General features: G+C 51.9%; 1 protein-coding gene across 2 annotated transcripts; it reads left to right on the plus strand.

The window, feature by feature from the left end:
- Positions 1-343: 343 nt before the first annotated feature.
- Positions 344-8,667, plus strand: MRPL10 (mitochondrial ribosomal protein L10). 2 transcript variants are annotated; one of them, XM_067541157.1, is made up of 5 exons: positions 344-411; positions 1,138-1,301; positions 2,408-2,572; positions 3,609-3,753; positions 4,976-8,667. In XM_067541157.1, the coding sequence occupies exons 1-5, from the start codon at positions 372-374 to the stop codon at positions 5,203-5,205; spliced, it is 744 nt and encodes a 247-aa protein (XP_067397258.1). In that variant the 5' UTR covers positions 344-371; the 3' UTR covers positions 5,206-8,667. The 2 variants fall into 2 exon arrangements, with proteins under 2 accessions (XP_067397258.1, XP_067397259.1); XM_067541158.1 differs by lacking the exon at positions 344-411 and adding an exon at positions 701-816.
- The last annotated feature ends 2,392 nt before the right edge of the window (positions 8,668-11,059 follow it).

Below are 11,059 nucleotides of genomic sequence, written 5' to 3' on the forward strand. Positions count from 1 at the left end.
TGGGAAGGGATTGGGGGGGGCCTGGGCGGGACCCCCGCGAAGGGACTGGGGGGGGGCAGAGCCTGGCTAGGGGAGACCCCGGGAAGGGGTTGGGGGGGCTAGGTCGGGACGGGGCCCGGCTGGGGAGCCCCCCGGGCAGGGCCGGACAGGTGGCTGGGGGGGGGCGATAAGCCCAGCGCGTGCCCGTTGCTAGGAGACAGGCGGTTCCGGGGGTTCCCAGGTGGGGGCTCCCCCTGCCGGCCCGGAGGGCGCTGGCAGCCGCCGCTCGCCGGTCCCGCCCCCCGCGCCCCGCCCCCTTGAACTGGCCCCCGCCCCGCGCGGGGAGCGGTCCTCCAGGTTCCCACAATCCCCCTCGGCTACTTCCGGCTAAGATGGCGGCGGCGCTGCGCTTTAGAGGGCCCGGCAGGACGGGTAAATCCAGCCGGCCCCCTTCCGAGACCCCCCCAGAGAGGGGCAGTGCGGGCCTGCCCCGGCAGCCCGGCACCTGCCCCCCGGAACCCCCGCAGGGCCCCTCGACACCCCAGTGCCCCACCCCCCGAATCCCCACCCCCCAGCATCGGCCCCCACCCCCTGAACCCCACCCCCCAGCATCACCTGCACCTTCCTGGCACCCCCTCGACACCCCAGTGCCCCACCCCTGAACCCCCCCCCCAGCATCGCCCCCACCTCTCTGAACCCCCACCCCCCAGCATCACCCCCCTCCTCTGATCCACCCCCAGTCAAACTCCAGCAGCTGTCCCTACCCATGGGGGACTCTGTATCCCAGCAGCCCCTCTGCAGTTACAGCCTTGTAGATTTGGGGAGCCCCAGTACCTGGTGAGTTGTTGGGCTTGGGATAGGGATGAGTCTTAGCTGTCCCCCTGAATCCAAACACACTTAACTTGGCATTTCGTAGTTATTTCTGTAGAACCACATATGACCCCTGCGCTCTCCCCGCCCCCCCAGTTTCAGATCCAGGGTCAGAACTTTGCACCTCAGGCTGGTCAGTTACTGAAACTCCTCTTGGTGCCTCTGCAGTCCATAGTGGCAGGGCCAGGCTGAACTTATACCTTCCCAGGTCATTCTCCACCTTGGGATCAAAGACCCCAGGAACGAGGTGCCTTTAATGACATCATTCTTTCTTCTATTCTGTGCCAGGCTGGCTGCCCACCCTGCAGATCGTCCGCCATGCCAAGTCAATCACTCGTCAATGGAAGCCGATGCACTTTGAGCGGCAGAAACTGATGGCTGTGACGGAATACATAGCCCCCAAACCAGCCATCCCAGAGAGGTGCATCACTCCCACCATCAAAACAAACGAGGTAAGCTCTGAGCACGGGGGCTGATGTGCTTGTACAACAAGCAGTCCTGGCCTTGCATGGAAATCTTGTAGATTTTGGGTGTATCTATCCTGCGTCTGGGCGCAAGCCTCCCAGCTCAGGTTGAGAGACTTGTTACTTGGGCTTGCCCCAGCATGCTAGAAATAGCTGCGTAGATGTTGCTTTGACATCACGTCTTGGGCTCGCAAGCCCACACTGACCCTGAGCTCTGGTCTATGTAGCTATTTTTAGCACCTTAGTGTGAGCTCTGCTAACGCAAGTCTCTGGACCCGGGCTAGGAGGCTTGCTTCTAGATGCAGTGTGGACACACCTTTACAGGCTCTGATTATTCGCTGGGGATTCATGGCTCTGACAAGCTTTCTCGTTTTATAGGTGGAATTCCTTTTCTTATCCTTGCTGCTGTTGGATCTCGGCTTTCCTGTGCTTTTTTTTTTTTTTCTTTCTGTCAGCGTCTTGATTGGTAGAGTCTTTGAGTGAGCCCTGTCTCCTGTAGTTCTCAGCATTTCTACATCCCTTCTGCTTTAAGGTCTGATCAGCCCTTCTATTCACTGTGCCTGATTCATCAGTGGCGCTGGGTATCCCAACCATGCTTGCTGAAGCATGTATGAGCTGGAAGTGTTTGGCACCTCCCAGATCAGGCCTTATGCCCATGCCGTCCCTCTGGAGCTGGCCTCTTCAACCTTCCTATTCTGCTCTTTCCTGCCTTAGCTCTCCATTTGTGAAGGACCCAACCCAGCTCCTCACTAAGTGAATGGCCTGTAGATGTCAATGGGTGTGGGATCTGACCCTTAGTTCACATGGTACAATGTGGTGGCTTGTGTCTCAAATGAGTGACAGGGAGTCAGGATTCCTTGGTTCTATTCCTGGCTCTGCCACTCAGCCTCTCTGTGTCACAGTTCTCCCATCTGTAAACTGGGGACCGTGCCCCCCTCTGTGAAGCACTTTGAGATTCTTGGATGAATGGCGCTCTATGAAGACGGAGTCCTTCTGCTTAACAGCTCTCTGTGCAGGCTTCAGTGTGGCTGCCAGGTTCTCCCCAGGTCTAGGCTTGGACAGTTGTGTGTAATAAATACGTCTCTCTCTTCCAGGAGGATGGCTATACAAAGCTGTTGCGCCGGCAAGCGGCGGAGGTGTTGCGGGACAGTAAAATGATCGCTGTGTGTCAGTACAACTTTACGCCCAGCGAGGAAATGCTGCTCATGACACACCGCCTCCGGAAGCACAACATCCATGTCAAGATCTTTCCTAACGAGGTACAGTCAGTGCTGCCTGGCAGCTAACCCCAGTGTGGCAGGCCGTTCCTATTGGAGCAAGGTTTTGTTCTTAAAGGAATGCAGCAAAGCCAGTGGGTCATTGTGCATCTAGACTGCCAACAAAGAGGGGTAGCGGGGGGCTGAAGATTATTGTTCAGCCTTTGCTGTGGTGTCTGGGCTTGTTATGTACATTAAAAACAGAGCCTCATCACAGAAAGCTGGAGTAAGTGCTGTCTACCTCAAATCACCAGATTGGCTAAGACTGTGGAGGTTGGCTTCTCAGGCAAACCAGCAGTTGGCCAAAAAGATGAACTTTGCATTGTCCTGAAGGTCAGTGTGCTCTGGTGCACCACTGGAGGGCGGACATGCCTTTCACCAGAATGCCTTGTCCAGAGCTCAGCGTCTCTTGATGTTTCATAGGGAGTGAGGAGATTTGAGGTAGCTAGATCTCAAACCATGGAGGGCTTCAGACTAGTTCCAACCTGTGTCTGGATGCAGTTGTTTTCAAGTGCGCTGCTCTGCATGCAAGTATAACATGTTCATTCTGACCCTCCCCACTAAGCAGGCTTCTGCATTTCATTGCTAGTTGAGGCTTCTGAGCAGCCTTTAGCACACGATTTCTTCATTCAATTACTGGAGGATGTAACTTTCTCTCCTCTGCCTCTTTCTGGAACGTCTGTAGTGTTAAACACATTGCCACATAAGGGACCGTTAACGCTGCAGAGGGAATGTCAGAAAAACATCTAGCTATTGGGGGAACTGATGGGGTTGGCTGCTTGGTCTAAATGAATCCAATTTCAAGGTGCTTTTGTGCTGAAAATTCTGGTAGAGGGTGTCTGGAATCTGCTGGTCTCAGATCTCGAGGAGGGCCCAGGTCTGTTCTCATCTGGGCAGATAAAGGGGCTTAATTTGAATGTGGGGCTAATGAAAACAACTGTTGCTGTGGTGCCTTTAAGATGGCATCAGCCTTGTTATAATATATTGTGTGATCTCTCTCTTCTTCTTACCTCATGTACTCTTTGTCCCCCTCTTTCAGATCGTGAAACCCTACCTTTCAGTGTCCAAATACAAGAACCTTCTTCCTCTCTTTGTGGGCCACAATATCATCATAGTGAGCCCAGAAATCAAGGTGAAGGAAATGTTGCGAATACTGAAGAAAATGCCACAGATACACCTCTTAGGTAAGGATTCTCTCTCAATCAGGCTCATCTGAGGACCTGTTGGATTAACCTCCTTGGAGAGCATAAGATGTTGTTACTTATGTTACACTGGTGTCTAAAGACGCTAATTGAGATCAGGCCCTGTTGTGCTAGGTGCTGTACATACACTTTGTGAGAGACAGTCCCTGCCTCAAAGATTTATGATCAAAAGAGAAAAGACAAAGGTGGGTGGAGTAAACCGACTGAGGGAAAACAGTTTTCTCAGCGTGGTACCATACTAGTGCCAGAGCTGGTAATAGAACCCAGGTGTCCTCTGCTAGTTCAGTGGCCCACACTACCTCTGGACGCATCTGCTAGGGTAAAGTTTCTGTCTCTAGGTGGTTGGCCCTTCCACTTATGCATCAGGCATCTTTGGCCTCAGTCTGCGGTATGTGCCACAAGGCGTTTGTGTTAACTCAAACCAGGAGATAATCGGAGCAGCCCAGCTGGTGCAGCTCCCCGATGGCAGAAGGCTGGAGGGATTGCTCCTTGGGTCTCATGGATGGATGACTGTACGAAGAGGTCTCTGCAGAAGGGAACAGCTTTGAAGCAGGCTCACAACCAGCGACACTGAAGTATTCTTGGAGGGGCATGTGTGCTTGTTCTCTGGATGGCTGGAGCTCTGTGAAACTGATTGATTGAAATTCAGTCCAGGATGGGAACAATCCAAAGCCCTGACCACCGCAGGACTGCTAGGGGGCTGAATTGGTCTGAGTCCAGTTGCTAGTGAACAGGTGCTCACATCACATTAGTGAGACCTCCTCACCCCCCATACACTCCTTGTTGGCAGAGTTAAGGTTGAAGCTCCCCTTGAACTGCCTCCTTCAAGTCAGGGCTGAGTTGCTTTGGCCGGGAAGCTCACACTGCTGCTACCTGTTCCTTTCTAGGTCCTGACTACTGAATTGAGCGCAAGGCTAGGAGCCAGGAACTCCTGGGCTCTCTTCCTGACTCTGCCACTGATTTGCCACCTGACCTCAAGCAAATCATATCACCTTTTTCCTTCCCCCTCTGCAAAGAAGGCAACACAGTTTCCAGCACGTTTTAATGCTGTAAATCCAGCAGCTGTCACCAGCATTAAACTCCCAACCAAGCACCTTCGTAGCGCACCTATGGAAAATAAAAAGGTCCCTGGCTCTCTTGCTTGCTTTTGCATTGTAGCCAGTATCTTGCACTCAGCAGTGTCTGCTCCTCTCTTGTCTTTCAGGGGCCTGCATTGACAACACCATCCTAAGCAAACAGGGGGTCGTAAACTACTCCAATCTGCCCTCCATGGAGATCACCCGGGGGCAAGTCGTGGGCACTCTGTCTCTCATGGCATCCCAGACGGGCGCTGTCTTGCAGCGCAACTCTGTGCACCTCACGGCTTTGCTGGATCAGTATCTCAAACAGCAAAGTGGCGAAGCAGCGGAGACTGATGGAGGAAGGCCAGGCTGAGTTGGGGCCTGTGAAGAATTCTGTGGGCCGGGTCCTGTGATGCCAGCTTGCTGGCCCCAATTTTATTAACTACATCTTGTACATAAATGCTTATAGCCTGGAGCCAGTGTGGTGCCAGGTTTCATTGGGGGGGGGGCGCAGAGGGGGGAATTAGTGGGAGAGGCCAATTGCCTGTCTGTACCAACAACAGGATTAGAAGGAAAAGATCTAGAGGACTAACCCATCAGACTGGTGCTAATGCAGTGTGCTAGTGTGTTTGGGGGTGGGTCCAGTCACCACCTCTCAGCCTGGGCATGCAAAGCTGTTCCTCCTTCCACTGTCTGCAATGCCTCCTCTGGTCCATTGGTAATATGCTACTGATGGACCATGCTGAATTTTCCTCAATGGGAAGGATTGTTCTGTGATGTGGGGAGTGGAGCAGTTGGCAGTTGTGCTTTCCAACCGCCCGCCAATCCAGCTGTGAGAATCACTGGGCTCAGGGAGGGCAGAAAGCACATGGGGAAATTCAGAGTCCCTCTCTAAACCGGGGGAACTGCAAGGCAGCCACCTCTAGGGTGGTAGGCCCCAGCTGTTTAACACACAGTTTAGGACAGGAAGTGAAGAAAACATTGAATCAGCAGGGTCTACTAGGGACACAGAATGGAGCGTATGCCTTCACAGCAGCTGGGACGTGTAATTCTCAGTGTGGGCAGATGTCCATGTGATAGCTGTGCTTAAGCACCTGCCTAAATATAGCCGTGTGTCCTCCTGGCACAGATGATGGCTTGGCCTAGCCGCCTGTGTAGTCTCACCCAACCCCCTTGGTTGGTCCTCAAGTGGCTAGTCTGTGTGGCTGTGGTCACGAGGCAGTTTTTAGGTGCTAGTTTGAGCAGAACTAGTGCAGGAACATCTGCCCCAGCAGGGTATTGTATCTCCCAGCTGCTGTGTGACTTGAGCGCTGGGTTAACATTTGAACTGGATGAACATTTTCTATGAAGATGTTTTTGCTGATGGAAAATGGCGCTTTTTTTTTTTTTTTTGTGTGGGCAAAACGGAATTTCCGAAGGGGGAGGGGGCATCTGTTCTTATTAAACTGTGAAAGATTTTGGAGTCAATTAAATCCTGGACATTTTTGAAGACGCATCTTGGTTTTGTTGGAAACATTTTACCGGGGTTGGGAGAGAAAGAATAACTTGCCCAGCTTTAGCTAACAGCTCTGTTCTTTCGGATGGGCCCCAACTGATGAGAGCTTTCGTCTCATGTGAAATAGCTTCCAGTGCAGCATATGAAAGACCATTATGGTTATTTTTCTCAGGTGGGCAGCCCCTGCCTATCCTCCTCAGGGGAGAGCCTTCTGCTTCTGTCTCATCTGTGCTTTTAATCCTTGCCCGTCAGCATGGCAACTCTCCATTCTGCACAGAAGTTCTACATCCCCAATGCCTTCCTAAGAGCAATGGCTGGCACCCTGCCCCACCCAAGGGCTGAGTTCCCTGCCTCCCAGCACCACTGATTTTTCTAACCAGTTTGAAATCAAACCCAGTCCTGAGTTCTGTTTGGGTTCCGGGATTTGGGTGGGCTTAGCACTGTGTTAGCCGGAAGAGATGTTAGCAAAATAGCGTTCACAGCATAGTCAAGGGGCAGCCAATCTATTTTTGCTGCTGCTTGCAGGGGCCGTGTAGCGATGGGGAATTGAAAATGTGGTAGATTTTAGCCCTGATGTAAATGGGCCTAACTCCACTGATGGGAGCGGAGTTGTGCCTAGCTGAAGCAGGGCTGTGGATGGCATCCTTTGAATCCAAGGGTCTGCTGTATAAAACGCTTTGTCCTAATACTGTGTCAACACCCACCAATTACTAGGGACCCTGTTTGTTTCTTTTTTTGATGGCTTTGGCCGCAAAGTTGTGTGGGCTGGGGCCGTGCAGTGGCAGGGAAACTACTCTCTGAAAGCGAGATCCCAACTGGGGTATTCTTGTTCCCTTGGTGTAACAGCCACCTGCGAACAGCTCCTTCGTCTGTGCTGTTGAACTGCAAAGCATGAAGGCTCGACCCCAGCCTGGCTGTGGGAGCAAAATGGGAGGGCTTTCATTAATAAAGATTGTTTTCTAGAACTTCTGGGCTGGGGGCATCTTTGAGGCTTTGCTTTTAGGGTTTTTACAAAGCTGTTTCTCCTCTCCCCCCTCTCTCCCCCGTGACTCCTGTGTGGGCTTCCCTCCCCGCTGCCATGTGAGCAGCTTAGTGTTGTGCCACAAGATGCTGTCCTGAAGCCTTCTTTAGCCAGAGCACACACCTCCCTGATCTTGAGTCCAACCCAGCACAGGCAGGGAGAAGGAAGTCCAGTCTCTGCCAATTCAGTCCTTGGCCTCTGCTGAGACTCTGTGCCCAGGGAATCCTTCTCCTGGCAGATGAAGCCTGGGAGGCAGAGCATCTTACAGGCCTCCTGGGAGATTAGAGAGCTACGGCTGGTGTTTACCTGAATTTCTCCTCCACTCTGAGCTGCAGCAAAGATGCCTCTTGCAATCTCTCCAGTAAATGGGTGCAGTCTGAGTTTTATTGGGCTAAGGAAGGTAATAGTCTTTGGCCTTCTCCAGCACTCCAGGGCCTTCTCCAGGGGCAGAGGCAGTGTCGTGTCATGTCTTTCTGCTCCCCACCAACACTGACATCAGAGTTATACTTAGCTCGGGGTAACAGGATGTGGCCAGAACCTGGAACAGAACCCAGCTGTCTGCCTCCACTTCCTGTCTCAGAACCGCACGGCCATCCTTTTGCCTTAGATGGAGGGAGCTGCTGCAGCTTCTCCTGGAACCTGTAGACCTGTGTGCCTACAAGGCTGCTTCAGTCTGACTTCCTTTGTTATCACTGGTAGCACAAGTCACTTGATCTCTCTGAGCCTCAGCGTTGCTATAGGCTTCTGGGAGGGCCGATCCCTTCGCTGCTCACGGCTCCTGTTCCCCGATACCCAACCCAAGTCAAAGCAAACCGTGGTGCCCTCCTGACTAGCAATAGGGAGCATGGCTTCGCCTGGTGACCTTGGCAGGGTAGGGAAATGCGAGTGCTAGAGACAGGAGATCAGAGGGGGCTGGTGTTGACCGTGCTTATCCAAGCACAGTAAACTCACCAGGGGAACCTGGTCCCCTTCTCAAGGTGGGAAAATGCTCTGCATGACAGCCAGGAAAGAACTGTGTGTGCTATTAATGACCCTTGTGGTTGATTGTAGAACACAGACTGCCTCCATCTGTGTGGTGTAGACCATTTCCCACCCCCTCTCCCACTGATCTCAGATGGCCATGAAAGACCCTACTGGATGGTACGTGACCTGTACACACCAACAGTGGCATTGCATTTTCAGGTTGCTCAATGGGTGCCCCACGTTGGGTGGGTGAGAAAGAGAGAAAATACTTGGCACAATGCACCCGAGTGGAAATTCTTCTGCCATGGGGCTTATCACGTGGAGTTTTCTGTTGATTCCCTTTCTGCTGGTTCTCTGATTGCAAATGACTGGATTTTTTTCTCAGCAATTGCTGAATGACTAGGAACATTCCTCATTCTCCATTCTCCTTTATGCCCCTGCAATTTAGTTCTTTCCAGAGCAGCTGCTTCTTCTCTGTATCTCTGCAGTTGCAGCTGTGTCCCTGCACTGCTTTCCTACTCCCTTCTGGAGATAAGATGTTAATTCTGATCTCCAAAACACACCGGGCTATGGGTCCTGTCTGCATGGGGGAACCAACATCCTCTCTGCTTTACTTTGTGTTGCTGTAGCGATTGAGATAAGGGTGACATTTTTCCGAACTGTTTTTTTTTTCCCCACAGAAAATTGGGTTTTCAACTAAATGAAAAGGGTTTCTTTTCTTCCTGGGAAAAATTCTGTGGTTTTTGGCACAAGATCAAAATCTATAATATTTTGTCCAAAACCCAAAATATTTAAATTTTGAAAGGCTGCCGCCAGGCCTCCTGGGTGTTGTGGTTCAGGTGCCACCTGCTTCCATTTTCTGTGGGCTGGGCTTCCCGCTGGGTTTCATCTTCCGTGATGCGCTGCCTCGCCTCACCAAGAAGCGAGACCGTGATGCATCAGGGGAGACGTGCCTACAGAGGCGAATGGGAGCATGAGGCATCCCAAGTACAACTCCCATGAGGCAACGCAGCAGCATTTCAAAATAGAAACATTTTGGTTTTCGGCCAAAAATATTTCCGTTTGATTTTTGGCCCAAATCTTGACATTTTCTGCTGTCATTGAGATCAGCGGGGGCTGCTCAAGCGAGGAGGCCCTGGAGTTAAAAAGCTAAGCATTTTCGTGACTCTGGAACTGTTGTGCCAGTGGGAGAAGCAAGAGGACAGAGGGCCAAGGGGCTAAAGCACTCAAGGGGGAACCAATGCCTGACTCTGCCACGGTTTTCTGTGACCTTGGAGAAGGCACTTGACATCCCTGAACTGCAATTCCCACTTTGCAAAATTGGCAGGGGTGTGTGTGTTATACTTCCCAATTCCTACCCCACAGGTGTGTTATGAAGTTAGTTTAATGAATGTATGTGAGAATCCGACACCATGATGAGGATGACCATGACAAATCCAAAAGGGGGGACAGCCTCTTTGCAAATAGAGTGACTGGTCTCTAGCTAGGTCCTTCAGATGATCAGGCTGGATGGTCTGTGTCCGTGTCCATCCCTGGTAATTTTATCAGGCCACTGAAGTTTGTGGCACCCATATGATCCTTGGTAAATGCCTTTTGTCGTTCTTTCATGCTAATAATACGCCAACAACAAGACAGCTACCACAACTGAACCAGTGTTGGTGGGTTCCACTATTGTCTTTGCTGACCTTGTCCTGCCATTTACTATGGAGCCACTGGTAAAGACCTTTTCTTCACCCCATGCTGCCAGGGGTGCTGGAACAATTTGTATAGTGGGGGTGCTGAGGGCCATTGAACCAAACTGCAAACCTTGTATATAATGGAAACCACTTCAAGCCAAGGGATACAGGAGCACCTCCCACACCTCTAGTGGCAGCACCTGTGCATGCTAGCCCACATGACAGTGTGCGCTGTTTGGGTGAGAATCATAGAAGATTCATAGAATCAGAGATGAGGGTTGGCAGGGACCTCAGGAGGTATCTAGTCCAACCCCTGCTCAAGGCGGGACCAATCCCAACTAAACCATCCCAGCCAGGGCTTTGTCAAGCCGCACCTTAAAAACCTCTTAGGATGGATATTCCACCATCTCCCTAGGTAACCCATTCCAGTGCTTCACCACCTTCCTAGGGAAAAAGCTTTTCCTAATATCCAACCTAGACCTCCCCCACTGCAACCTGAGACCATTGCTCCATGTTCTGTCATCTGCCACCACTGAGAACAGCCTAGCTCCATCCTCCCTGGAACCCCCTTTCAGGTAGTCAAAGGCTGCTATCAAATCCCCCCTCATTCTTCTCCTCTGCAGACTAAACAAATCTAGTTCCCTCAGCCTCCGCTCATGAGTCCTGTGCTCCAGCCCCCTCATCATTTTCGTTGCCCCTCCGCTGGACTCTTTCCAATTTGTCCACGTCCTTTCTGTACAGGGGGGCCCAAAACTGGACACAGTGCTCCAAATGAGGACTCCCCAGTGCCGAATAGAGGGGAACAATCACTTCTCTCGATCTGCCGGCAATGCTCTTACTGTATGCCAATATATACCAATAGGCCGTTAGCCTTCTTGGCCACCAGGGCACACTGCTGACTCATGTCCAGCTTCTTGTCCACTGTAACCCCCAGGTCGTTTTCGGTGCCTAGCCAGTCCGTCCCCAGTCTGTAGCAGTGCCTGGGATTCTTCCGTCCTAAGTGCAGGACTCTGCACTTCTCCTTGTTGAACCTCGTCGGATTTCTTTCGGCCCAATCCTCCAATGTGTCTAG

This window comes from Emydura macquarii, unplaced genomic scaffold, assembly GCF_026122565.2.
Source record: "Emydura macquarii macquarii isolate MOO-44397 ecotype Brisbane River unplaced genomic scaffold, CSIRO-AGI_Emac_v2 contig_629, whole genome shotgun sequence".
NCBI lineage: Eukaryota > Metazoa > Chordata > Testudines > Chelidae > Emydura > Emydura macquarii.

Coding starts and splice junctions, on each gene's coding strand:
- MRPL10 (XM_067541157.1), top strand. CDS start 372: ATGGCGGCGGCGCTGCGCTTTAGAGGGCCCGGCAGGACGG. Junction 412..1,137: donor TAGAGGGCCCGGCAGGACGG/GTAAATCCAGCC, acceptor ATTCTGTGCCAG/GCTGGCTGCCCACCCTGCAG. Junction 1,302..2,407: donor CCACCATCAAAACAAACGAG/GTAAGCTCTGAG, acceptor TCTCTCTTCCAG/GAGGATGGCTATACAAAGCT.